The 26,799-nt window shown below is 48.4% G+C and overlaps 1 protein-coding gene across 8 annotated transcripts in view; it reads right to left on the bottom strand.

Moving 5' to 3' along the window:
* CPQ (carboxypeptidase Q) overlaps positions 1-26,152 on the bottom strand; it is a 334,290-nt gene extending 308,138 nt beyond the window's left edge. For 4 of the 8 annotated variants that reach the window (XR_010598021.1, XM_065582156.1, XM_065582154.1 and 1 more), the window contains exon 1: positions 25,999-26,152. Coding sequence is in view for 6 of the 8 variants with exons in the window: in XM_065582156.1 (XP_065438228.1) it covers positions 25,999-26,137 (139 nt within the window). In the remaining 2 variants the exon portion in view is untranslated. Of the gene's footprint in view, positions 1-25,522; positions 25,930-25,998 lie in introns of those variants that run through there. The other 4 variants (XM_008168346.4, XM_024105275.3, XR_508784.4 and 1 more) reach the window with 3 other exon arrangements.
* Between the last annotated feature and the right edge of the window lie 647 nt (positions 26,153-26,799).

The raw sequence follows: 26,799 nt of genomic DNA, 5'->3' as shown, positions 1-26,799 counted from the left end.
ATACAATGCTACAACAAACTTTACAGATCAAAATATTAGTTTCTTATCTGATCATTTTCATTATTCGACTAAGACTGCTACGTTCTTTTTGGTGTTGAAACTTCAGAAAAAATAGGTTAATCACATTCCTAGGGCGCTTACATGCAACCGACTATGCAAAGTTGAAAAGTTTGCTGATTCCTGGTTGAAAATCTTGCTGGACTTATTGGGGAAATTGGTATCTGGTCTTTTGCTTCTCTGTCATAAGATATGCCTTCAGGGCCTCTCTTTCCACCTCCAACAACAAGTGGTGGATTGACAAGCACCAACTGTACGAAAAGAACATAATTTAAATTATTTCCTATTGTGTTAGAGAGCTTCTCTCCAGCAACTATATACAAGCTTGTTAATGAGTATTATGGATAAAAAAGGATATTTATTTCAATTGTGTGTGCTATCAGTTATGAGGTTTATGACAAGGGCAGAATGCTGCTATGTAAACAACATATTCTGATATAGTAATACTACTAACACTAATATCAACTTATGTGTATCATATTAGTTGGGCCAATATTCCCCTTTGTGTTGTACTGAAACATACCAAACTAAAGGGAAGTTTTTAAAAAGCTTGATGGAAGAACTGGAGAGCAGATATTGTATTGACAATAATCACCAACAATAAAGAAATATATTTAAGATGTTTATAAATAGCTTGAAGATAGTTCTTCAGCCCATTTGAAGAAACAAGCTTTTGAAACAAGGTCTCTTTCTTTTTGGTGCTGAATTTAACTCCAATAGCACTTGTTAGCAAACCGTATTCCCAGGGGATAAGTTTTCACCATGTAGTGCACCTTTCACTACACTGATCAGTGTCTACCAAGAACAGAGAGGGTTTTTTGTTTTTGCTTTTTAAAATGGAGGGCTCTTAGATTGTCTATGTATTCAGTCACTGAAGAGAGTTTTAAATTAAGTTTCTTCACTACTGCACAGATCAAATGTTAACCGGACAGAATCATTTGCATTTTTGTAGGAGAAAGGAATTCAGTTAGTACTCAAGATACCTAATATTATTAATTATTATTTGTATTCTATTAGCACCTAGACGTCCCAGCTGAGATCAGGGCCCCATTGTGCTAGGCACGTCATAAACGTATAGGCTATGTCTACATTGCAATTAGAGGTGTGATTGCAGTATGTGTAGACAAACACAAGCTAGCTGTGATCTAGTTAGCCTGAATAACAATAGCAGTGAAGACTCAGCAGCAGAGCAACAGCACAGGCTAGAATACATACCCAAGTCCCAAGTGGGCTTGTACAGCCTGTGCTACCATGACTGAATTGCGACTGCAGCACAGATCCATACGGAGAAACAGTCCTTGCCACAAAGAGCTGACAATCTAATTAGACAAAAGAAAGGTTGGGAAGAGAGAGGCACAGAAGTGACTTCCCCAAGGTCACATAGCAGGTCAGTGGAAGAATAGTTCAGTCATCGTGTCCATTCAGTCTTTGGCTTGTCTACTGAGATTGCTAGCGTAGTGCCAATTTGTGCCTGTTGTGATGGTGGTTTTTTGTGATAGGGCCACTTATGACTGGAAACTGGAGTCAGAACACCAAGTATCAGAGGAACTGCACTTTTATTCTCCCTTCGTGGTCCACCAAGGGCACCCACTATAGGCTCCCAGCTCCTAACTGTCACATCTCTTGGACAGAGACCCACGTCTCATTCATTCCTGACTGGGGTTTTAAGGCTGCACTGCTTCCTAGATTATAATGCAATATCTCCAGCAAGCCACACTTCCTCGACAGACCAGCGTCTACACTTTGCCCACAGTTATAAGCTACTATCCAGCCTTTTCTGAGCAAGCACATTTATTCTTCAGGTAAAAGCATTACAGAAAAAGCATATAAAAACCTACTTGCTTGCTAAAAAGCTTGCCAGAGGTCATCCATCAATCTCACGGGGCCCTAGTAAGTCAAGTCTTTGTGACCCTTCCACAAGGATTACCTTCCTTGGACAGAAGGTACATTTCCTGGATCAGAAAGAAGGCCCTGAGTCAGTTAAACTCAGGTTCTTGATCCAAAAGTCCTTTCTTTTTCTATTGGTCTCTGAGAATCCAGTCTGAACCAGTATATGTAAGCCTCTCCAGGGGATGGTGTCAGGAACAACTGGCTTGAAGTAGGCTGCCTGAGTGGCTATGCTGCCTGATTGATTGGAATAGCCCTCATTAGCACACCAGCTCTTACGTCCAGTAACAGTTCAGCAGTAACAGCACTCACCTATGGCTGTGACAGTTCCTGTGCCTTATCGTCCACAGCCCGGCTCCTGTCTTGGACACAGCCCTGCTCTTGCCTTGACTCGTTCCATGTAATCCGGTTCTGATCCTCAGCTCTGATTCCTAACCTCTGACTTCAGCTCTGGCATCTGGCCTTGGACTCCAGTTCTGACTCTAGGCTCTGACTCCTGTCTCCCAACTCTCACTGTGACCCTTGGCTTGGGCACCCAGCCTCTGATTCAGGCTCTGATCCTAGGCCCCGATTCCTGTTGAAACCACTAGGCCTGACTCCCACTCTGACCATTAGGTAGGATTCCTCCAACCACTAGACCATGACTGCCCATGTCCCAGTCATGTGACAGGGCAGGCAGTACTTCTCTGAAGGTGTTAGAACCTGAATGAATTTGCCTAATCACCTCCCACTGTTGTTAGTTGTAGAACACAAACCATTCATTTAAATCAATGGACCCCAAACATAGATATTGTAACCTCACGCAGTGTCGCATTTCCCCCCAACAGAGGTTACACACAATCCCTGACCACAGTAATACATAAACTAAATACAATAAGGTATTTCAAAGACATTGCAGGAAATTGCCATATTTGTCACAATATGGACACTTACAACTGGAAAATGAAGTAACACTACCAAATGTCAAATCAGATATTAACAACTTTAGTGACTGTTATGACAAGAGTCGGACTAGCCATTTACAGGTCAAGGCTCTAGACCCCGTTCCTAAATTCCTAAGTCGTGCAATCCCTCTTCTGAAAAGTGTTTTTAAAAATTGACTTTCATATTCTAAGTAGAGTTGTAAAATGTAATTATTTTGTTCCAAGCTTTAACTCTTACTCTTGTATTTTTCTAGTAAGAAAAATCTTCAAGACAATTATTTTTAAATGTAAACTATAGCCACTCATTATATATCCCAGTAATAAACATCTGTAAATCTTTGTTCTCAAGGAATATTTGCTCACACATAGAAATGAACTAATGTAACGTTTAAAATTAAATTTTAGCATTGCTTGTTTTCAAACATGATGCCTTTGTGCTATGTGAAATTACACAGCTTGAAACCACTAAAATATTAGGGGCCAGGATGAGCAGAGGAGCACAAAGAATTATTGACAAATGAATGCACATTATGCAGAGTAGAATACACATAAAATGTCTATGAATCCCAGGTATCAGACTGAAAAAGCAGAGTTATAAATGACAGACCATTATCTAGTGTAACCCAGATATAACAGTATAATCCTGAGTAGATTTAAACAGAGTTAAGGCTCCAAGACATCTAATAGAAGATTGCCCTTATTTATTACTTGGTGCACAATAGCACCAGCCATGAGAAGTAATTGAATTATCATTTTTACAAGTCTCTCGATAGACTCATTGATTGAACCTCATGGTATTTAAAAAAAAAATAATAACCAAAATCAGTCCTTAAAAATGTTCACAATTTCCTTGTCCCAGCTGCCAAATTATCCATTTGTGCCATTTGTTTCATGGTCTTAACAGGACCCTTGAATTTGACAATACAAAGGCTGGTACTGTACTCAGGTCATAAATGTTAGGGGAGGATACAGCTCCTGGCAATTAAAAGCTGACTATAGGATTACATATGCCATCTTGAGCTATATATTTTACAACACTGGTGACAGCAGTAAGGATTGTGAAAGTGTATATAGAAAGCCCTCTCTCCCGCCCCAAATATATGCTAGCCCTTTCCCTCCATCTCTTCAGTAACAGATATGTTCTACCATTAAACATGATCAGTAATACTCCTCAAGATAAACTAAGTTAAACCAAGTACAACAGGAAAGAAAACAGCAAGGGGGGAAAAATGTTCTTCCTCAGTGCCTAAGTGCTGCTCCAGAGCTTCAGCTGACTTTAACATACCGTCTTAGGTATTTCCAGTTACTAGAGTTTACGTTGATCAGAGTTCCCAGGCCTTTTGGCCCATGAGTATTAAGGGAATAATGGTTTTAGATTCAATTCCCTCTGGACACTTCTCTTTGATTTAGTTACACACTATTGGTGATTTGGGGAAATTGCTCATCTGCCCATAGGAAACTGGAACCGTGTGAACTCCCCACCCCCTAAGTAAGTCAGTGGATACAAGACCTCTACTGCAGAGGAATAGTGAGACTTTTTGGCTATCAACATGCAGGCAAAATGCAACCTCTACCTTGCCAAATGCCATCATCAAACCCAGATAATGCAGCTTCCATGCTTTTTCAGTCTCTTGCTGAGATAAGGGTTTGGACGACCAAAAGCTGACTAAAACTCAATCCAAAAAAAGGGGAGGTGATGCAGGAAGGTTGGGGGAAACATCAGAAGGGTACGTGAGGGATCCTTCATTCAAGAGGTTTACAGCATGGGACTGCTGATAATTACATGAGAGCCTTACCCACTTTCGATTGCTCCTAGATTCACAGGTGGACAAAAGCCCCTTTTCTTTTTCTGGTAATGCAGAACATTATGGGGAACATTTATCTCAGGCTGTGGACCTCACCACATTTATCCATGCTTTTGAGACATCTAAATTAGATTAACTCTACATGGAGCAATCTTTTGAGAAGCCAATGCAGAACACGAATGCAGTTTGGTCAAATTAACTGTATTTCGGCCTCTCTGTCTCTGACTTCCTGTTTGCCAAACAGAGCAATTCCAGGTGGCAACATTGAAAGGCCTATACAGAGCAGGTCCTGACTACCTGAGACTACCTCACTGCATGTTTACCACTGCAAGTGGAGCTCAAAATCCCTACATGTGAACTTCTGGAGGTTAGGCAGCCTCACTAGGGTGCTCTCATCTCTGAAGTTGACTTTCCCCATTTGGCGCCGAGCTCAAAGCCTTGTCTACGTGACAGTTACTGTTTGCTTCCAATGGGTACAGCTGAGCTGGTGCTGAACATGGTTGTTTGTAGAGACACTTGAAGCCAACTGTTTTAGCTGCCCATACTGCTGATGCCCATTGTCACCAATGAATACTTTTCATACTGTAGAGAAGGCTAAAGTGAGCTGATTTTCATACCGTCTCAGGCTTTTGTCAAAGGATATAGGAGAGTATAGGGGGCAGTTTTGCTTTTATGGTACAATTGAGGCTGGGGGTGGGACGGGGGGGGAGGGGGATTAGACACCATCGACCCTAGTTCATATTATTTGTACAGGTTTTTAAAATATGGTATATGTACACATCATTTTATAGATTACAAAATAACTGTCTTCCAACACACTTTTACAAAACTCCCATTCAACAATTATCAATTGCAGCGTGAGTTCTGGAACTTCAGAAACCAAAATTCTAGTCAATTCAATTTTAGCACCAACACACAGAGGAAGAGCATAAGCAAAGTCCCAGTTTCCCCAGCTTTGCACACAAAAAAAGGAGGAGAACATTTATTTCAAGGAACACAAAGTGAGGTATAAAACAAAAATTAAAAATGAAATGTAGTCTTCTGTTTGGCATTAATTATAGGCTGGGTTAGTAGCATGACTTATTATTAGGTTGTCTGGCATGTCCATTACAGACCTTACTTTCAGTATTATAACTTTGCCAAACATTTACCATTTGGGCTCAAATTTCCCATGCTGGGGATCTGCTTCAGGCACAGTTCTTTGGGAAAAATTTAGTGAAAGCAGTTTGGCTGTTCTTGAGAACAAAAACAATATTTTTCCAATGTTAGAAATTTTGGGTGACTACCTTTGAAAAGCTGTAGCATGCATGTAATTTTAGAGAAAAGGACTTGAAATTTGGCAGGAGGTGGCCCTTGTGTCAGGGATGTGCCTTTTGTTTTCCCCATTAAAATCCACCCACATTTAGCCAAGCTATAAGCCTTTGAAAAATCATAGCTTGAATCTCTGGGACTGGAAGATGGTGTAGCAGAGACTGGGATTGGGAACCAGGAAGGGAAAGAGGGGGTGGGACTAGGAGCCAATGGAGGCGGGGGGTAGAGGGAAGAGGGAGACGCCTCAGTGTAGGGGAGAACTGGGACTGGCTGAGTGCGAAGACAGGGACTGGAACAGGGAGTCCAGAATGGTGATATTAAGACTTGCTGGGCAAAGAGACTGGGACTGGGATGAGAAACCTGAGGCATGACGACTGGGACCAGATAGGGGAAGAGAATGGGACTGGGACAAGAAAACAGAAGTTGGGAAGAGAGAGCACTGGGCCTGGGAGAGATTGAAGGAGATGAAGGGCTGAAGGTGTCACACTTGAGGGAGAATAGGCAGCAGATCCCCTTCAGAGTCAGCACAGAACCCAAGACTCCCAAGTCTCACCATTCCTCTGTTGTCAGCAAATACCTGTCAAACCCAGTGGCAAAGTGTCCCCTCCCTGGCTAGTGTTTGTCCACACAGAGGACAACTTCTTAGTGCTATCAGTTATTTCATTAGCTCAAGAGGCAACGTGTCATGACCAGGACATGCGTGGCCAAACCTAGTGGGTGGAGCAGGAGTCAGGATCAAGGAGTCAAGTAGATGGTCAGAGCCAGGAGCAAGCAGGACTGGAGCAGAACAAGAACAAGGCTGAGAACAAGACTAGAAATAAGGCAGGCACAGGAATGCTAGCAGTTGTGGGCATAAGCATTTAGCAGCCAGCAACCTGCTGCAGCTGCTGCTGAGCTTAAAAGCAGGCCCGCTGGTTCCCTTCAGCCAATCAGGCAGCCCTACTGCAACCCAGTGGAGCTCATTAATCTGCCTGAAGGCTAGTCCTCAGGTTCAGCTGAAGGAGCTCAACCTTCACGGACACCTTCTAGCGGCCCTCGGCTCAGGCTTTTCAGGATGAGCTCAGTGGAAGTCCTGCAGTAGATCCAGTGCCTGGACACTCCCCGCAGCTCCCTTGACCAGTTATCAGGACCACAGCCTTTGCAATCCATTAGGTAATGAAACCTAACCTGCAATTCATCTGGAGCCCACAATCTGCCAAACTAGGTATTCCTCTTGTCCTTGGACCACTACAGTTGGCGGTGGTGGGTTGGGCAGACCAGGGAATAGGTTTTTGGAGAGAAATGTGGAATTCCACATGAGTTTTCTTTGACTCTAGTAGCTGCAGTTTGAACGTCAATAGGTTGATTTGCTCCATGATCTTCAATGAACCTATAATAATGGTCTAACTTGGCTGACGATCGGATTGACCGGAGGTTTCTGGTTGACAATCAGAGCACGTCCCCCACGATAAGGATATGTACAGTCTGGTGGCCCTGATGGGCAGAGCCCTCAATCTGCCATGTTGATCATAAGATTGACTGCAAATAGCTCCACCATGCAATGATGGGAATGAGCCAGATCCACAATGAAGTCCAGAGACAAAGTCCACCAGGGCTGGGATGGAGTGGGCAGCAGCTGGAAGAGGCCAAATGAAGTCATACATGGGTTCTTCATTCAGGAGCAAAGGTCAGAAGAGCCAACATATTTCTTGATGAAAGACTGCACACCCAGCTGCTAGGAGTTCCATGAAGCTAAGCTCCACATTTTAGTTTGACCAAAGTGACTCTGAGCCGTGTATTGTGACAAAGTTTTAGGACTTCAAGTTCAGGAAGACATTGGGGACATAAATGCATTCCTCATAGTTAAGGTTAAGATTTTTCCATGGTTATTTTTGTTAGAGAATGAGCAGGCTGACCCAGAGGCGGATTGAGTAGACGGGCTTCTTTATTGCAGTATTTGTTCCCCTCGACCCAATTGTTGAGTAAGCACTGAGTTAATCACATCACACTCTTATCTAAGTTAATATGTAAATACCTACATTTACTACAACACCCCCAAAACCCTTATTGAGTAATATGACCACCCATACAATGAATATTAATAGCTATATGCTGAATATAATTATCCCCGCCCCTGTTTACTGTTTACAGTATTAAGCATATTCTACAGACATTTTTACCTTGAAGATACATTTCTTTCCAGTAATTGCAGCCACAAATTCCCTTGATCAGCAGTTCACAGGGAAGGGAGGAAGGGGCCATGACTCTGAGCTCATTTATGTAGCCGGGAAAGGAAGGGAGGGGGAGATAACACTTCTTTACACATCGACATTACTTATGCAGCTGCAACGCTTATCAATCCTTAACAAGCAGAAGGGAAAGGAGAAGGATGGCACTTTGTCAGCACACCAGCTGTTTCCCAGGTCTCTACTTAACCCTTACATAATCCAACAATTTTTAGTAAAAGTCATGGACCGTTCACAGGCTTCTGTAAATTTTTGTTTATTGCCCATAACCTGTCCATGACTTTTACTAAAAATTGTTGGAGAGAAGAAGCTAACTGCTGAGGGGGGGCTGACAGCTTGAGCCCCACTCCTGGCGGGGGGCAGGTTGATACCCCCTGCCACTGCCAGGGGAGTGTGCAGCTATAACTCTGGCTCCAGCCCCTGCTGCAGCCCTTGAAAGCAACAGCCATGGCTGCTGGGGATTGGGGTGACAGTTCTGGCCCCAACCCTGCCCGCAGCCAGCTGCAGCAGGGGCTGATGCCAAAGAAGTCACAGAGGTCCGTTAAAGTCATGGAATCCATGATCTCTGTGACTAAATAGTATCCTTACCCATGGTAGAGAATCCCATTCTGTAACTGGAAACCTGAACTGGGCTAGGTATCTGTATTGTCCATGGCCTAGCAGATCCAGGTAGCGAATGGGTCATGAGGCAACAGGGACCGAATGATGGACATTAGGCTCTCATCTACCATTCTATTGGGAAAGCTGGATGGTTGAAGGACTGTCAAAGAGGGTCTGTGTGGGATTCAATGTACTCATCTTTGCGGGCTTAGATCCACCTTTCCATTTCTAACACTCGGATGGTAAGTCATGACAAACTCAAATCAGGGGACAAATAGTGACCAATCTGATGCTGATTTAAGTTTCAGGCTGTGCAGAGATATGCCAAGTTCTGTGGACAGTAAGGACTTGAACTGGGAACCAGGTTCATTCCAGAAGGTGATGTCACTCTTCAAAGGCTGCCTTGATACCCCGAATGTCATACTTCCTTTCTGCCAGAGTTAATTTCATGAATACAAAACATGTGGGTGGAGTGGATTATGTGGACCCATTTGATGCGTCAGTACAGCTGTCAAACTTTGGAGTGCAATCCAGACCAGTGAGGGCTTGTGTCCAGAGCTGCCTTAGAATCATAGGACTGTTAGGGACCTCGAGAGGTCATCTAGTCCAGTCCCCTGGACTCATGGCAGGAATAAGTAACCCCAGATGCATTGTAACCTTATAACCCTTGGTGCCTTAAAATATTCTGCTGCTTTAGCTCCCTTGTCTGGATGCTCCCAGCCAGCATACAAGCATGCACTGTGTGTCTATGTGATAAACAGCTCTGGTCCTGCAACCTGCTTGTTACTGTCACAGGGAGCTCCACTCACTGCTTGTCTGGCGCCTCCTCCTGGTCATTCTGGGGATTAGCTCTCGAGGTCAATGCACCCTTCCTGTGGTCGCACACTGTCACTCCATCTCTCTCTCTGGTCTGCAGGCCCTCTCTCATTCCAAGAACCACAATCTCCTCTTCATGACTCGGCCCTCTGGCCAGGTCACTCAGCATTCCCCCCCACTACTGGGGTACAGTCCTTCAGTACTCTGTCACTCCCACTGTGACCCAGGCAGTCTTCCAGTTCACTGCCCTGCCAGTGCCACTTCCCGCAGTGGCGGATAGGGGAACCTGGGCCAGCCCTCTACTCCAGGTTCCAGTCCAGGGACCCTCAACCCAGCAGTTCTGGGCTCTACTCTCCCGGCCCTCACTGATCTTTCCCTGCACTGCTTCCTACCACTCCCGGTTTCCCTCCTTACTCTGGGTGGACCAGTTCCAAACCCTCCTCCCTCTTCCCAGGGAGTGACTGCCCTTTCCCAGCAGCAGCTCGTCTGTTGCCAGGTTCCTGGCTTTATAGGCCCCACCTATTCCTGCACAGCTGAACCTGTTTGCAATCAATTCCCTGCTCCCTGCCTCTTCCTCCAGGTGCAGCCTATGGAGTTAATAGGTCTACCTGGCCACCTTAACCCCTTTCAGTCCTGTATGGGGTGGACATGCCATCACAGTTACCCACCAACCATACTCCGTTATCCACCAGCTTTTTGGTTACATATGGCAAGATGACCCCAACACACACACCCCTGACCCAATTTTTCCCAAAAGCATGCACTCTGCAGTGTCCAGCCCCATCCTGGACCATTCGGAGGAATAATAAGGTTTATTTGCTCCTCTACAGGGACAAAATGCACAGCTTATCACTTTAACTGGTGCTAACAATCACTTTAATTCAAACAGCATGGGGTTGGTTTAGATTAAAAGTAAAAACAAGTGTAAGGAGATAGGATTTTAAGTGAGTTCAAGTATAAAGGAGAGAGTTAGAAATGGTCACAAGCAAATAAAAGTGAAAAATGCTCTCAAGAGTAAGACTTAACAAAACTACAGACTTAGTTCAAGGTACGATTTTTATCACACTACCTCTTCCAGAAAGATGGCAAACCACCCTTCTAGTCACGATCTCCCACAAAGTCCAAAGTGCTCGGTTCCTTTGCCTTCTTAGGTGAAAGACAACTTGGGGTTCTTTGCTCTTCCCTTTTATAGTCCAGTGAAGCTTTGAAATGGAATCTTCTGAAGATCGTCCACCCCCCACCCAGCCCCCGAAAGTACAGTTCATTCAAGCTGTGGCGAAGATGACATGGAGTCTGCTAGTGAACAGAATTCTATGCTCGCTTCTTTCCCTGCTGGTATTTTCTAAAATGCAAATGAATGGCAACTTGACCCACTGATTGCTAATCAACTCTGATAACATCAGACTGGAGGCATCTGCCGATCCTTTGTCTGGGAAAAACCTGTTTACCCAGCCCCCAGACTTGTCTGGTAAATAAATTTAAGTTTCACATATCCTTCATATTTGTATAGTCCCTTGGGAGTTTACCACAGATATCCCCCACAAGAATACTACTGCTCGGTGTGTTATTAGTTTTCCAATGATACCTTACATGACACATCTCAGATACGATTTATGACATTAACAAATTAGGGCAGAGTGAACTTGTCAGGCCAACTGAAACTCACTACCATGGGTTCTCAACCTTTTTCTTGCTGAGCCCCCCTCAACATGCTATAAAAACGCCAGGGACCAATGGGGATGGAGGAGGAACTCGGGGCTCTGGGCCAGGGGCCGGACCCTTGGGCATAGGCATAGTTTTACTTCTATTTAGGGGGGGGTGGCAAGAGCTGGCAGGGCTTGAGCCAGCTCTGCATAGTGGGGTCCAGGGAGGCAGCGCCACCTCCTCGGTGCCCTGAGACCCTGCCATCCCATTGGCTCCCCCCCACCCGACCCACCACTTGCTCCTCTCGATCTCCATCCTTTGGCCCCACCCGCCGGCTTCTCTCTGCCTCCTGGCCGGATCCCAGTGAGGCTCCAGGAAGTCTCTGCTTCCCACCACTTGTGGAGCCCCACCTGTCTCCCCGGAGGTGAGCCACCTGAGACTGTTGCAGAAGCCTGGCCAGTCTCAGTCAGTTGGGGGGTGGGAACAGTGTGGAGGGCTTGACTGGGCCCCTCCAGACAAGTGGGTCCTGAGGGACCAGTCCTGGCTGCACTGCCAGCTCAGCCCGGCAGACACAGTCACCTCCCAGAGAGTCTGTGAGTGCGGCCGGGAGGCAGGGCGTGGGGGAATGGGGCTCTGAAGGGCATGAGGGGTGCTGCTGGGCAGTGACAGGGTGGGGAAGATCTCTGTGTGTTGGGGCACTAGAGAGTGGGGGTTCTGTGTGGGGTGCTGGGCAGTTGTGGTGGGGCTGTGAGCAGGGGGCGCTGGGCAGGGGTGGTGATGGTGGTGGTGTGCAGAGCGCTGGGCATTTGTGGTAGGATCAGGGGGGGCGCTGAGGATAGTAGTTCCACTCTGGCCATAGAGAATCAGGGGGGGGTGTTCCAGTGTTGGGCGGAGGCAGGGCTGTGTGGCATGGCATGGGCCCGCCCCCAAGGGGAAGGGGCATGCTAGCAACACAGGGCCAGGCAGGCCATTATGCGTCTGGCAACTGCCGGTTTGTAAATAGTGCCCTCACACTGGGTGGAGCGGGGCTGCTCCTGCCATGCCCCTGGCCAGCCCCTCACTCCACGGACCGACACCACCACCCCTGCACCATGCTCCATTGCCCCCATGGGGGCTGTGGCAGGATGCTGGTGGAGAAGTCCTTAATCAGCTCCTGCCACTCCAGCCCCAATCAAGGGGAATGGACTGGGGCTGGGTGAATAGCCCTGTGCCTGCCTGGTAACTGGCCGCACCTGCCAGCTTCATTAACCCAGAGCTATAAAGGCTGGGGGGAAGCCAGAGAAGAGGGGAAGGGAAAGAGAAAGGTCAGGCACAGAAGGAGGTGGGAGCCTCCTAGTCTGTTTCTGGCCAGGCCTGTTGTAGGCAAAGTAGCTGTGACGCCTGTATATAGTTGGGAACTGATGGTGGGAAACCTTTTGAGACTAAAGGGCACGGGTGTTGCACCAGACTGAAGTGTCCCTGAGTCATTGAAGAGGGAGGCCCAGGGGCCGAATGCCCAAGGGCGCAGCGTGAACCCCATTACAGAGGCCCACAAATATGTTTGGTGCCAGGCCCACAATAGGGTAATCAGGCCCTGCAGAGAGGGGATAGCTAGGGGCTGTGTGAAATGGCATATATAACATTAGTAGACGTGCAGGTGAATGAGCCCTTGATGGTGTGGCTAATGTGGTTGGGTCCTCTGATGGTGTCGCTAGAGTAGATATGGGGATAGAGTAGGCAACGAGGTTTGCTACAGGGATTGGTTTCTGGGTTGGTGTTTCTGTGGTGTGGCGTGTAGTTGCTGGTGAGTATTTGCTTCAGGTTGGGGGGTTGTCTGTAAGCGAGGACTGGCCTGCCTCCCAAGGTCTGTGAGAGTGAGGGGTCATTTTCCAGGATAGGTTGTAGATCGTTGATAATGCACTGGAGAGGTTTTAGCTGGGGGCTGTACGTGATGGCCAGTGGAGTTCTGTTATTTTCCTTGTTGGGCCTGGACACCAATATTCCACATGAGGATAGACTACAAGCTGTCAGGAACAGTATTCCTGATGAGGCCACAGCATGCCTGGTGGCTGAGCTTTGTGACTTTGTCCTCTCCCACAACCATTTCAGATTTGGGGACAACTTATACCTTCAAGTCAGTGGCACTGCTATGGGTACCCGCATGGCCCCACAGTATGCCAACATTTTTATGGCTGACTTAGAACAACGCTTCCTCAGCTCTCGTCCCCTAGTGCCCCTAGTGACTGGGAGTGGCTGGCTCATTACAGAAGCAGCTTTGCCTCTCCTGGAACTGACACCTCCTCATCAATTATTAGGAGTGGACTACATCCACCCTGATTGAATTGGCCCTGTCAACTCTGGTTCTCCACTTGTGACGTAACTCCCCTCTCTTCATGTGTCATTATATAAAGCCTGCATCTGTAACTTTCACTCCATGCATCTGAAGAAGTGAGGTTTTTTACCCACGAAAGCTTATGCTCAAATAAATGTTAGTCTTTAAGATGTCACTGGACTCCTTGTTGTTTTTGTGGATACAGACTAACACGACTACCCCCTGATACTTTTTTACACTGCCAGTCCTTTTAAACTTCTGGTTCCCAGACCTTGGCCCCACAGGTCAATCAATTCTGCAAATCGGCTGGAGCCAAGAGGTAGAATCTTCAAAGCTAACAAGTCATTATCTCTTAATAACTCTTAAGTATTTACCATGGGTTGGTTTAATTTAAGCCATTGCTTCCTTTCCTGTTAGTTTTTCCTCACAACACCCTATTAAACCAAACCAACATTCATACAAAAACATCCCAATAATCAGGTCAATATACTATATTCAAAAATTATTACAGAACAGCTCCACTTCCATCCCAGTTATCCTGTCTCTTCTTGCAATTCCCTGCCTCATTCACTACACACCTTCTAACTTGAGCAACAAATGAGGCAGAGGTCCTACAGACAATAGTCTCCTTCACTACGCAACCCTGATTCATCCCCAGAGCACCATCTGTGCACTGAATGAAGAAGGAGTCCTGTGGAAAGACAGTCTTTAATTATATGATACATCATATGCTATCATAATAACAAGGGGAGCAAATTAAGGTTGCACAGGCAGCCTAACACAGAGTACAGAACGTATGGACCTATGGAGATATAAGCATGAATCTCTAGAGTTTCAGCTAAAGAGCCAGGCTCTCTAGCTGGAAGCTAGAGCAGATTCACGTTCTCTACAGACTGGCCTACAGGTGGACAGTTAATACACACTGACCAATGGGTTACATACTTTCTCTGGACACAGGAAGCTCATCCCAAGTGTCTGAGATCCACAACAATTCAAATCATAGTTGTGCCCCCCCCCACTTCCCCCCTGTGTGATTGCCCCCATCTTGGCTGGCACCAGAGATTAAAACAGGGACCTCCAGAGCCAAAAGCAAGAGAATAGATTCGCAGACTGGGGGACAAATAACACACTGACCCAGAGGTTACTGTAGTAGGATTGGGCATTTGACCAGATCTAAAATAGCTGGTCAATTGACCAGTCAAAATATTAGTCAAATATTTTCAAATGTCAAAAAGGATCAAATAATATTTTAAAGCACAAATTTTTTAGAATGATAATAGAAGTAACAATAACAAGTAAAATTTTATGGTCTCCAATAGGCTTAGCCTAGATAGATACTTATGCCAAAAAACAAGTTACTTTACTGAGTTATGTTAACTCAGAAAAATGTGAAACAAATCAAATGAAGTTACGAAACCAAGAAAGAACCACACGGTGATGCAGTCACAAAGGTGGGCCACCACCTACATCGGGGCATTCTTGCTGGCGTATTTGACAATATTTGACCAGGGTCAAATAATAAGCTGTCAATTGACCAGTCTGCCAAGCCTACACTGTAGGATCATAGACAGGAAAAAAGAACCACTGATTTTTAAAAACAGGAAAATACAAATATCAAACTGCTTCATAGACATAGTTCCCATTATTGACTAAACAGTTCCTAATTCTTGAATTCATCCACTGATTTAACCTCAGGGTCAGTAGAAGAGGATTCACTTGGTATGTTTGTTTTTAATCCGCTTTACTTTAAATAAAATTTGCCAAATGATCTGGATGAAAGAATATATGGGATTTATCATCATAAGTGATATGATACTCCTCAAATTCAAAAGCTTAAATCTCACATTAAGTTGCTTAAGCATTGAGGCTGAAAGCATAAAGCACTTTCTACAAATCATAAGAGAGTCTGAATAATATCAGGAAAAAAACGCAGCATTTGCAAAACATGTCAGGGAGTTGCCAGGTGAGAGGAAGTATCCAGGCTTGCTCACTAGAGAGCACAAAATTAAACAATCACATCTATGTACCAATCCTTATCCGATATCACTACACGTGCTGAAACACTCTGACAAAAACAGATCTGCCTGGAGCAACAGGAGGAGGATTGCAGGTAGAAATCAAATAAGATTTCTGCCCTTCAGAGGAACAAATATTTCCGTTAGTGGCAAGGACTTCCATTAAATGTGTTTTAACTTATCTAAATAGGTGGTGTGATTATTACAGACAGATGCGAACAGAGAAAATTAACAAACCTAAGTCTTATAGCTCTGTCTGCATGCCTTGTTCAAAACCAATCCCTATGCATGAAATGCTTCCCAAACTGGTTCATTAAGCCACCCTTCTTCCTGCTTTATGTCCCCCCTAAGACTTCTTCCATAATGTAGGGTTACCATATTTTGTGCCTCCAAATGGAGGACACTCCACGGCCCCCGCCCCCGCCCCGCCCACACCCCCGCCCAACCCTGCCCCCCCCAAAGTCTCCGCCCCCTCCCCTGCTTCCCGCGAATATTTGATTCGCGGGAAGCCTGAAGCAGGTAAGGGGGGTGTGGGGGGAGGAGGCGCGGCCCAGGCTGGCCCCCCGGCGTTTCCAGCCTGGGTCCGCTCGGGCCCTGGGGTGCCGGCCCCGGCCGACCACCCCCAGCCCGCCCAGCACTGCCGGCCCCCGGCGGCCCGGCGCACCCCCCGGCTCCCGGCCCCGGCTCCCCACCGGCCCAGCTGACCGGCTCCCCGCGGGCCCGGCCGGCCCGGCTCCCCGCCGACCCCGCCGGCCCGGCTCCCCCGGCTCCCCGCCGGCCCGGCTCCCCCGGCTCCCCGCGGGCCCGGCTCCCCCGGCTCCCCGCGGGCCCGGCTCCCCGCGGGCCCGGCTCCCCCGGCTCCCCGCCGGCCCGGCTCCCCCGGCTCCCCGCCGGCCCGGCTCCCCGCCGGCCCGGCTCCCCCGGCTCCCCGCCGGCCCGGCTCCCCCGGCTCCCCGCCGGCCCGGCTCCCCGCGGGCCCGGCTCCCCCGGCTCCCCGCGGGCCCGGCTCCCCGCCGGCCCGGCCGACCAGGCTCCCCGCGGGCCCGGCTCCCCGCCGGCCCGGCCGACCCGGCTCCCCGCGGGCCCGGCTCCCCGCCGGCCCGGCCGACCAGGCTCCCCGCGGGCCCGGCTCCCCGCCGGCCCGGCCGACCCGGCTCCCCGCCGGCCCGGCTCCCCGCCGGCCCAGCCGGCCCGGCTCCCCGCCGGCCCGGCTGACTGGCTGACCGGCTCCCCGCGGGCCGGCTGACCTCCCGATTTTCCCGGACATGCCCGGCTTTTGGGGATTTCCCCCCGGACGGGGATTTGAGCCCCCAAAAGCCGGACATGTCCGGGAAAATCCGGACGTATGGTAACCCTACATAATGCCCACAAGAAGTGAACCAAACCAAACAAATCATTAAAATCAAAATCTCTTATTTCTTCCTGTAGGCTTTCTAGGGCATTTTATCTTCACCATTTCTTTCTATTAGTACGTAAGCTCTTTGAGACATACATTCTTTTCCTTGTGTGTCCTGTACAGCACTGAGCACTTTAGCTGCAATAAAGAACACACTTTTTCTATAGAGATGTCTAAGGATGATAATAAGACTTCACCAAAGTATATGATTAATCTTAAAGAAATTAGTAGCTTCCAGCTCTTTTTCTTTCCAAACCAATTCAGAATTCTCCACATCTTGAACTCCACAAGACATCTTAGTGCAGTGTAAATGGAATCAAGTGTTTGTTCCATATGAGATAGAAACACATTATAAGGAAAGACTGGTAGAAGGGGAGACCTGCAGTTCAGGACCATCAGAAGTACTTATATCAGGAATGAGTACACCAAATCCTATTGTCAAACAGAAGGAAAACAACTTCAGAGGCCTGCTCTGCACTGTGGTCTTTAGGAGCCAAACCAGTGAAATAAATAAGAGTTCTTATTGATTTAATAGAGAGAACTTAAGGCCTGAGCCAAAATCTCATGGGAGCATGACACCTCCTCTGAAATCTATTGTCACATAAATAATACTTCATAAGAGCCTTACCGGGGTGCTTGAATCACTGAAATTACTTAAAACCCATTTCTCTTGTACATGTGCAAAGTCAACAGCCTGCTCAGACACTATCAAAATGCAAAATATTAAAAATGTGGGGATACCTATATACATTGAGTAGAATTATGAAAAAAGAACAAAAGCAACTTCTTCCCCTTTTCCTGCTAGTGATCTAGTAGGAAATTCTCCACTATTAATAAACTTGAGAACAGACCTGGCACTATAACAGGGGTCGGCAACGTTCGGCACGTGGCTCGCCAGGGTAAGCACCCTGGCGGGCCGGACCAATTTTATTTACCTGCGGACGCGGCAGGTTCGGCCGATCGCGGCCCCCGGGCCAATGGGGGCGGCAAGAAGCCGTGGCCAGCACATCCCTCGCCCGCGCCGCTTCTCGCCACCCCCATTGGCCCAGGACGGCGAACCGCGGCCAGTGGGGGCCACGATCGGCCGAACCTGTCACGTCAGCAGATAAATAAAACTGGCCCGGCCCATCAGAGTGCTTACCCTGGCAAGCCGCGTGCCGAACGTTGCCGACCCCTGCACTATAACAACCAGTAACTGCGACAGAAAATAAACAAAGTAAAACAGTTAAAAAAATAGAAGAGTATGCTCACATCAGTATCAGGAAGGAAGGCCATCAGGGTTGCAGTGGTTCTTAGTCCCTGAGAAAATTAAATCTCCTGCTCACATCAACACATCAGGTCAAAGGCCAGCCTATGGAGCAGATCTTCAGCTAGCATAAATTGTCACATAGCTCTTTTGAAATCAGGGCAGCCACCAATTATGTTTTAAATAAATATCCTGATATGTATTCTTAATTACTTTCTTATTTGTATTTACCAGGACATGCTCCCCTGCCTCAAGCTATGTTTTAGCCTCTACAAAATTTAAGCCATTTATTTACAAATAAATTTAAGGCAGGTTTTTAATATTGTTTCCTTTACAAGATACAGGGTTGCAATTCCTGACCCTTTAGTAAAGGCAATTTAGTGAAAGAATTGCACAATTTAAAAAAAATCATAATACTAGTACACACAGAAGATTCTTTAGACAGTTTAAAGTATAGACAAGTTAAACTCTTACATATATATTTTGGAACTTTTGAGGGATAAAATAAATTTAGTAAATCTTTAAGAAAAGATGACTGATTTTTTCACCATTTTTTAAAACTATCTGGCACTCATCTGGTCTGTGTGAGGAGGAAAGTTTGGCAGGCAACATGAATTATGTTTATAGAAAATTATGTATACAATTTGAGAGAGAGCATTTTAATCTAAATGCATGTTCATTAGATATTTGTACTGAATCCCAACCCCTTTCAGCAGTAAAGGATTTCTGCACTGTTGTTTTTTTCCCTCACATCCAATGTGGAAAATGTATCTGTTTAAAGAATTTTTCCAAGTGCCTTTAATAATCTTGTTTGTACAAATACCTGTACATTAGGGCAAGGACTGGAGCAAAGATTCCTGGCAAACAACTCAAAAATCAAGTTGTGTGCCAAGGACTGTTCTATGAATTATTTGGGGGAAGTTCTATGGCTTGTGTTACACAGGAGGTCAGACTAGATGATCATAATGGTCCTTCTGGCCTTGGAGTCTATGAATGATATGTTCTATGTATTGTTTGCAGTATTGTTGTAGCCGTGTTGAGAGAGACAAGATAGGTGAGGTAACATCTTTTATTGGACCAACTTCTGCTGATGGAAGGGACAAACTTTTGAGCTTCACAGAGCTCTTCCTCGGGTTTTGAGAAGGTAACCAGAGTATCTGAGCCAAATAAAAGGCAGGACAGATCACTCCATATCTGATCTCTCAGATCTCGCCCTTAAAGGAAACCTGCAAAAGATAAGCCTGGGAACTTAAATTCTGCTGGACACTTAAAACAATGCACTTAACAGAGACATTGTGGCTCATTGCAACAATTTGTAACATACCCTGCTGCTTCCTAACCCTTAATTGTCCACTTCCTTTTAAGTGGCATCTGTGAAACCCTCATGCTTAATATGTCCCATCATGAATTTAGCTTAGACACTCTGGTTACCTTCTCCAGACCTGAGGAAAAGCTCTGTGATGCTCAAAAGCCTGTCCCTTTCACCACAGAAGTGGGTCCAATAAAAGATATTACCTCGCCTATGTTATCTCTCTCTCTTCACACTCCATCTATGAAAGTACAGTAGAAAATATCAGAATCACTATTTGTCAAATGTTACCACAGTTACCACATAAGCTTTCTATTCTAAATATAGGAGGAAACTGTGCGACGTCTGATACCTGATTTTAAATGCTGGCATTGTAATGGAGACCACTGCATATGCTGGGACAGTAATTCAAAATTAAGTTTTGAAACCCACCCATTAAAAAAATATAGCCTAATTTTTCAAAACCAACTAATGCTTCTGTGCCCCAATTTTTTGGTGTTCAAGCTGAGACACTTTAATGGGGGCTTAATTTCCAGAAAGTACTGAGCACTGGACCTTTGAGGGGGAGAGAAATTTAAAAAGGAAAAAATGCCTCTTTTAAGCTTGGGCACCCAAAAATCGCTAGTCACCTTTCAAAATGTAGGCATACATTTTTTTAAATGACACAACATTTTTCCCCTTTTAACACCAAAAGCAAAGACCAGTATTTTTTCCATAGATTCTGTCATAAATTTCAACTTTAGGAAGTTTTCCTTCATCAGAAAATTAGGGTTTAGAACATTACAGATGTGTTAGTTAAGACTTCATCACATCCGTTAGAGGTCAGCTTAAAAAAGATTTCTATTTAATTTCACATTTTGAGACTCTTCCATGTGCATAGAAACAAGTATCTAAAATTGTTGAAACACAGTGTGTGACAGACAAGATTTCATGCATAGGCCACATAGCACCTTCTGTTATTCATTACATCTGAAGATTCTAATCACTTGGTACTTTTTATAAGTGAGATATTTTTCCCCTGCAGCTGCCACTTCTTTAGTGTGCAGCCATCCTCCTCCTTCAACCTCTCACAATTGGAAGGGAAGGCATAAATGATCAGACCAAACTTGCAGCCTTCAAACAAAGAAAGTAAAAAAATGTTCTAGTCCAGGGGTTGGCAACGTTCAGCACGCGGCTCGCCAGGGTAAGCACCTGGGATGTGCTGGCCACGGCTTCTCGCCGCCCCCATTGGCCCGGGACGGCGAACCGCGGCCAGTGGGGGCCACGATCGGCCGAACCTGCCACGTCAGCAGATAAATAAAACTGGCCCGGCCCGCCAGTGTGCTTACCCTGGCGAGCCGCGTGCCGAACGTTGCCGACCCCTGTTCTAGTCCCTGGAGCAGAAATGAATAAATGAATCCCCAGTGCATCTATAATTGGGCAATAATAAACTTGGCCTTATAAGCCACTGTCTTTACTGCACCCATGCTCCAGCCGCGCCGCATGTTTTTTTTTTGGTTTGTTTTTTTGTTTTTTTGCTTTGCCGTTCTGGCCGCCCCGTTTTTTTTTTTTTTTTTTTTTTGATTGGGGCGGCCAAAAAGCCAGAGCCGGCCCTGATACCAAGGAACTAGCCAAAGCAATCCAAAGATTTAGCGTGAATTTGCAAACTTCTGCTGGCCAAGTCCTAGGTCTGTCTATACTTGACACAAACCTCATCTATAAAACAGTGTCCAGCCAGCTTAAAAAAACTGTATCGTGGGCATTACTCATGGATGTCATTTAAGCCACAGCAGATGCAACACTGGAAAAAATTAGTTTAAGTTTTCAAGAGACCAACAATACATAACTTACATTTTATGAAGTGGATGCTTTTTATTCAGATTATGAAGTATTTCTGAAGAACATGAGACAATAGACCACCCTAGGAATGAATTCCAATAAGAGCCTTTATCCTAACAGAACACCACCCAAGCAAAATCTGACCGGCCTTTTTCATCCTAGCTTTAAACCTTATAAATCTTTTGTGGTTGAAGCAGAGAGGACTATATGCTGGATAAGAGTATTAGTAAGTCCTCCATCCCAACACATGGAATCAGTCTTGCTCATAGTCATACCGAGAATTGCACATTACACAGGTGCTATCCCATATAGTGTGTTCCTGAAAGTACATTTGTGGAGACACAAATCTCAGTGTGTTAAAAAGAAGGAAATTAAAGAGGGGGGGGAAGAGGGTGGGAAAGCATAACACACACACTTTCCCTTTAGCTGAGGATCTGTGTTTTATTATAACAGGCAGGCACATCAGGCCTGACTTTCAGAGGTATTAGACCAGGGTTTCTCAAACAGGGGGTCGCAAGCTATCAGTCTCCACCCAAACCCCTCTTTGCCTCCAGCATTTATAATGGTGTTAAATATATAAAAAAGTGTTTTTAATTTATAAGGTGGGGTCACACTCAGAGGCTTGCTATGTGAAAGGGGTCACCAGTACAAAACTTTGAGAACCACTGTATTAGACATTCACAACTCCTGGTGAAATCAACATGAAACTGCACATGTTCAGTACCTTTGAAAAATCAGGCCCATAGTAACCAGACATTGGGAATGTTACTTTTCATTTTCCAAAAGTGCTACTGATTTTGAGTGCCTCAGCTGAGGATGACCAACTGAAGATACCTTGGGCCTGATTTTCAGAAGTGTTATTCACAGCTCCTATTACCTTCAATTGGCATTATGGATGGTACCACCGCACTTCCAAAAATCTGGAACTCCTTTGGGGCCCATTGAATTAAATAAATAAAAAAGAATAAAAAAAAGCCAAAGTGGTTGCATTTCAAAGTTTTGTCCTTAATCTTTCTCAAAAGTGTCTGAACGTGCTCTTCTTTGAGACTAGCTTATTTTTTGCTTCTCAAAAGACACGACCATTGGTTTTCTAATTATTCTCCTTGAAGTACAAAAAGTATCCAAACTGTATAGTGCCTTCTTAGAACAATGTGGGTAACTCTGTATCACTCACAGGTTTTGAATCATTCTGTATTGTACATTTATATGCAAGAGCTGCACCTTAGCTTTCCACTATCCTGATGTACACTTCTCTCTTCTTCTCTATTCTGTACTTGCCTCTCTTTTGCATAGTTCTCAAAAAGGAAATCTTTGAGCATGGTAGCAGGCCCTTAAGTGAAATGGGATCCAATACTCCTATTCCAGTCTGAGGAGGGTGTGGCTGCCATGGGAGTTAGAAATGAGAGACAGCCCAAAGATAAGGAGGAGTTCAGAACCCACAGAAGGAGCTTGAGCACAAGCTCACTAAGAAAAGCAGAACGGAATTGAGGGCTTCCTTGAAGGAGGGAGCAGTAAGAACTCCCTAGTGAGCAGTGGAGCCAGATCAGGCCACTTAAAGCAGAAGACAGGAGAACAGTCAGGATGGGTCTCCTACAAACTTCCCCAGGCCAAAGAAAGCTGAAGGCTGAGAGCAGCAGCAGGAGATGCCTGTTGGCTCTCTGAGTTACAGAGCTGAAGCTGGAGGGCCAGAGAAGGCTACAGTCTGGGGAATGATAAAGGGGTGAACCATGGGAGAGCTATAGCCAGGCCTGGAAAAAAAATAAGGTGGAGAAGCACCCCAGCTACAGTGGCCGGGGTGAAGCACAGTGAGAGACGCTGGAGCTGTAGGGAGCAATGCTGAAGCTATATTGGGCGTGTTGGGACTTGAAAAATTGAATGTACTGCTGGGACTGTACTAGGGATATCTGCACCAAACCACCAACACAACCGAACAGGTGAAAGAGGCAACAGAGTGGCACAAACTGATAGCAGGCACTGGGTGCCTGGTACCATTTTTACCATGTGAACCATATAGAGCCATGTGTGAACAGAAGACTCGTTGGTAGAACCATTTCAGCTGCAGGCTGGTAAGAGCAACCACTGCACCCATTGAGTCAAATAACCACACAGTGTCCCATGAATAGGGTGACCAGATGTCCAGTTTTTAAAGGACAATCCCATATTTAAGCCCTCCTGCAGCAGGGCCGGATTAACCTTTTGTGGGCCCAGTGCCAAACATATCTGTGTGCCCCCATGGCAGCAATGGAGCATGGCGCAGGGGGTTCAGTCCCCGGAACGAGGGGCCAGCCAGGGGCAATGGGGCATGGCATGGCAGGGGCGGACCCGCTTCGCCCAGCCCAGTGCGAGGGCACTATTTACAAACCGGCAGTTGCCAGACGCACAATGGCCCGCCTGGCTCTGTGCTGCCAGCATGCCCCTTCTCCTCGGGGGTGGGTCCGTGTGGTGCCACACAGCCCTCCTGCCCAACACCAGAACACACACACCCCGATTCCCTACGGCCAGAGCCCCTCCAGACCCACTGTGCCCAGCCCCCCCCCCCAACCCTGCCACAAATGCACAGTGCCCTGCATAACACCATAACTGCCCAGCACCCCACACAGAACCCCCATTCCCTAGTGCCCCAACACACAGAGACCTTCCCTGCCCCCTCACAGCCCAGCATCCCCCCCCCAGGCCCTCCAGAGGCCCACTCCCCCACACCCTGCCTCCTGGCCTCAATCACTGGCCCCGCTGGGAGGCGACTGTGTCTGCCAGGCTGAGCCACCTCCGTCCTGGGGCAGGGAATCAGTCCGGCCCCTTGGGAGTGGTGCGATCAGCCAGGCCAGGGCCTGCCCCACCCGGGCTCCCTCAGGACCCACTTGCCTGGAAGGGCCCAGCCAAGCCACCCACATTGTTCCCCCCACCCCAACTGGCTGAGACTGGCCAGGCTTCTGCATCAGTCCCAGGCGGCTCAGCTCCAGGGAGACAGGTGGGGCCCCACTGGCGGTGGGAAACAGAGACTGCCTGGAGCCAGAGGTGCATTGCGGTCTGGCCAGCAGGGAGAGAGAAGCCAGCAAGTTAAACCAGGGGAGTGGAGAGGAGCCATCGGCTGGCTGGTGGGCAGGCCGGGAGGAGCAAGTGGTGGGCGGGTGCGGGGGGAAGCCAGCGGGGTCTCGGGGTGCAGTGCAAGCAGAGCAGGCCGGGGCCCTTTCTGGGCATGGGCCTGGCTCCATGGCGCCATTGTAAACCCAGCACTGTCCTGCAGCTGTCCCGACTTTTTCTTATAAACAGGAAAACTTTCCACTATTTTCTGTCTCCTCTCCACCCGTATCTGTACTGGCCGGAACCCTGCTTGCCAGCCACCTGGGGTGAGTAGGGGGGTTCTGTGGCCGACGATGGGAGTGAGTGTGCAAGGCTGGTGGCGCGGCAAAGATGCAGTGTGCAGGGCCAGTCGCTCCCCCTGCTGGTCCGTGAGCGCAGCCCCCGCTGCCTGAGGGTTGTCGGCCAGCAGGGCCCCGCCCCCTGTCCCGTTTCCAGCTGGCACTGGCTGCAGGCTGTGAGCTGTGCGGGCTGGTGAGCGCAGGCAGGCGCTAGGCGGCGGTCAGTTACGTGTCGCCTCTGCTGCCCACCCATCGGCCCTTTATGTACCCCCTCTCTCGCTGTCTTTTTAACCGGGGCGCAATCAACTTGATGTTAATTTGAACATTTGTACTGCTGCAATGTTCAATTCCCATTGAACTCGCTTGAAAAGGAGTAATTTTAACGGGTGCCGGGGGCGGCTGAGCAGAGCCCTAAGTGCCTGGCCCAGTTGCACAGAGACCCGTGGAGGAGCCATAGGAAGGATGGGGTGCAAAGGACTCTCTGCAGCACTAATGCCCCCCCAGGCTGGCAGACAGTGTCCCCTGCCCCAGCCACACTAAGAAAGCACAGACAAGGAGCAGGGCAGCAGCTGTGCGCCCACGCAGCCCTGGGAAGGGGGGGTCCCCTAGCGCCAATGCAGGCACCCCTGGTGGCTCTGTACGTCACGGGAAGGCTGCGGGCCCAGTGGCACAGGCCAGCGACGACCCAGGGGCCCCAGGAGTCGTACAGGCCGGCCAGGCCCCGCGCTGGCCTCTGCAGCAGCAGCCCGGCCTCCCGCCCCCCCGCAAGCAGCAGCGGGAGAGAGAAGCGGCTCACGCACCTTCCCCGCGCAGACCCGCCGGTCCCAGAGCCCCGCGGCGGCGCAGCCTGACGCCCTGGCTCGGACAGGAGCCTGCAGCTGCAGGCGGCATCACCTACGCGGCAGATCAAAGGGCGGCGGGACTGAGCCACTCGGCGCTGCTAGAGCTTCCCGCGCGGCGCTGCCCCATCCGGCCGAGCTCAGAGCCTGGCCCGCCCTGAGCGCCAGGCTCAGCCGCTGCGAGTCCCGCCGGGGGAGGCCGGCAGACCCTGGCCGGCCGCTAGAACCGACGCTAACGGAGGGTGACGAGCGAAGTCGCCTTCTCCTCCCTGTGGAGGACCCGCAGCTAGGTCCAGCTCGGCCGCCTCTCCTTCGGGGCCTGGCCCACACGGCCGGGCCCGGGGAGCAGGCTCCTCACAAGCCCCGCTGCTTGCCGCCACCACCACCCCGGCTTCTTGCCGCAGGCTGCTGCCCTTCCAATTGCTGAGCCCTGGCACCTCTTTCATTCCAAATTAAGCACTGGTCATCAGTCACATTCTCTGCTGGTGCCCTGCCACTGACTCCTGTGGAGATCACCAGGAGCATGGGCAATGGGTACCACTGGCTTCCCCTCACCCATGCCGTGGCCCCGCCCATGTTGCGCCCTGAGGCCGTGCCCTCCCTACCCCTGTACCAGAAGCCGGTGGGGGCTCAGCTCCAGCTGGCAGCCATGAGCTCGGGCCACCGGTGCTGGTGATAGGGGGTCCAGCTGGCGGCTGAGTCCGGCCCAGCACTTGGGGGGGCAGCAGCCGAGCATTGGGCTGAGGGGGGTGGCCCCAGGGCCGATGCTACCATTAAGGCAAACTAGGCGGTTGCCTAGGGCACCAAGATTTGGGGGTGCCAAAAAGCAGTGACCCCAATTTTTTTTTTACAGCGTTCCTATGCCCCCTTCCTGAGCGCGCGGTTGCTGCTCCACTTCTCCCGCCTCCCAGGCTTGCGGCGCCAATCAGCTGTTTGGTGCCGCAAGCATGGGAGGGGAGGAGAATTAGAGCGGGGCGGCATGCTCGGGGAGGAGGCAGAGCAGAGGTGCGCTGGGGTGGGGAGCTGCCGCGGGGGCACCTCAGGGCAGGGGGGGAAGGGGAGCTGCCGCAGAGCTGGAGGGGGGGGGATGCAAGGTGGAAGTTTCGCCTAGGGTGCGAAACTTCCTTGCACCGGCCCTGGGTGGCCAGCGCTGGGGCTAGCCTGATGTTCGGAGGGCCAGCGGCTCGGCCTGGTGCTAGGGCCAGCCTGGCACTCGGGGCTCTGGTGGGCAGGACCTC

Source organism: Chrysemys picta, chromosome 2 (assembly GCF_011386835.1).
Source record: "Chrysemys picta bellii isolate R12L10 chromosome 2, ASM1138683v2, whole genome shotgun sequence".
In the NCBI taxonomy this organism is placed as follows: Eukaryota; Metazoa; Chordata; order Testudines; family Emydidae; genus Chrysemys; species Chrysemys picta.
This window is presented reverse-complemented; position numbering and strand designations above follow the sequence as displayed.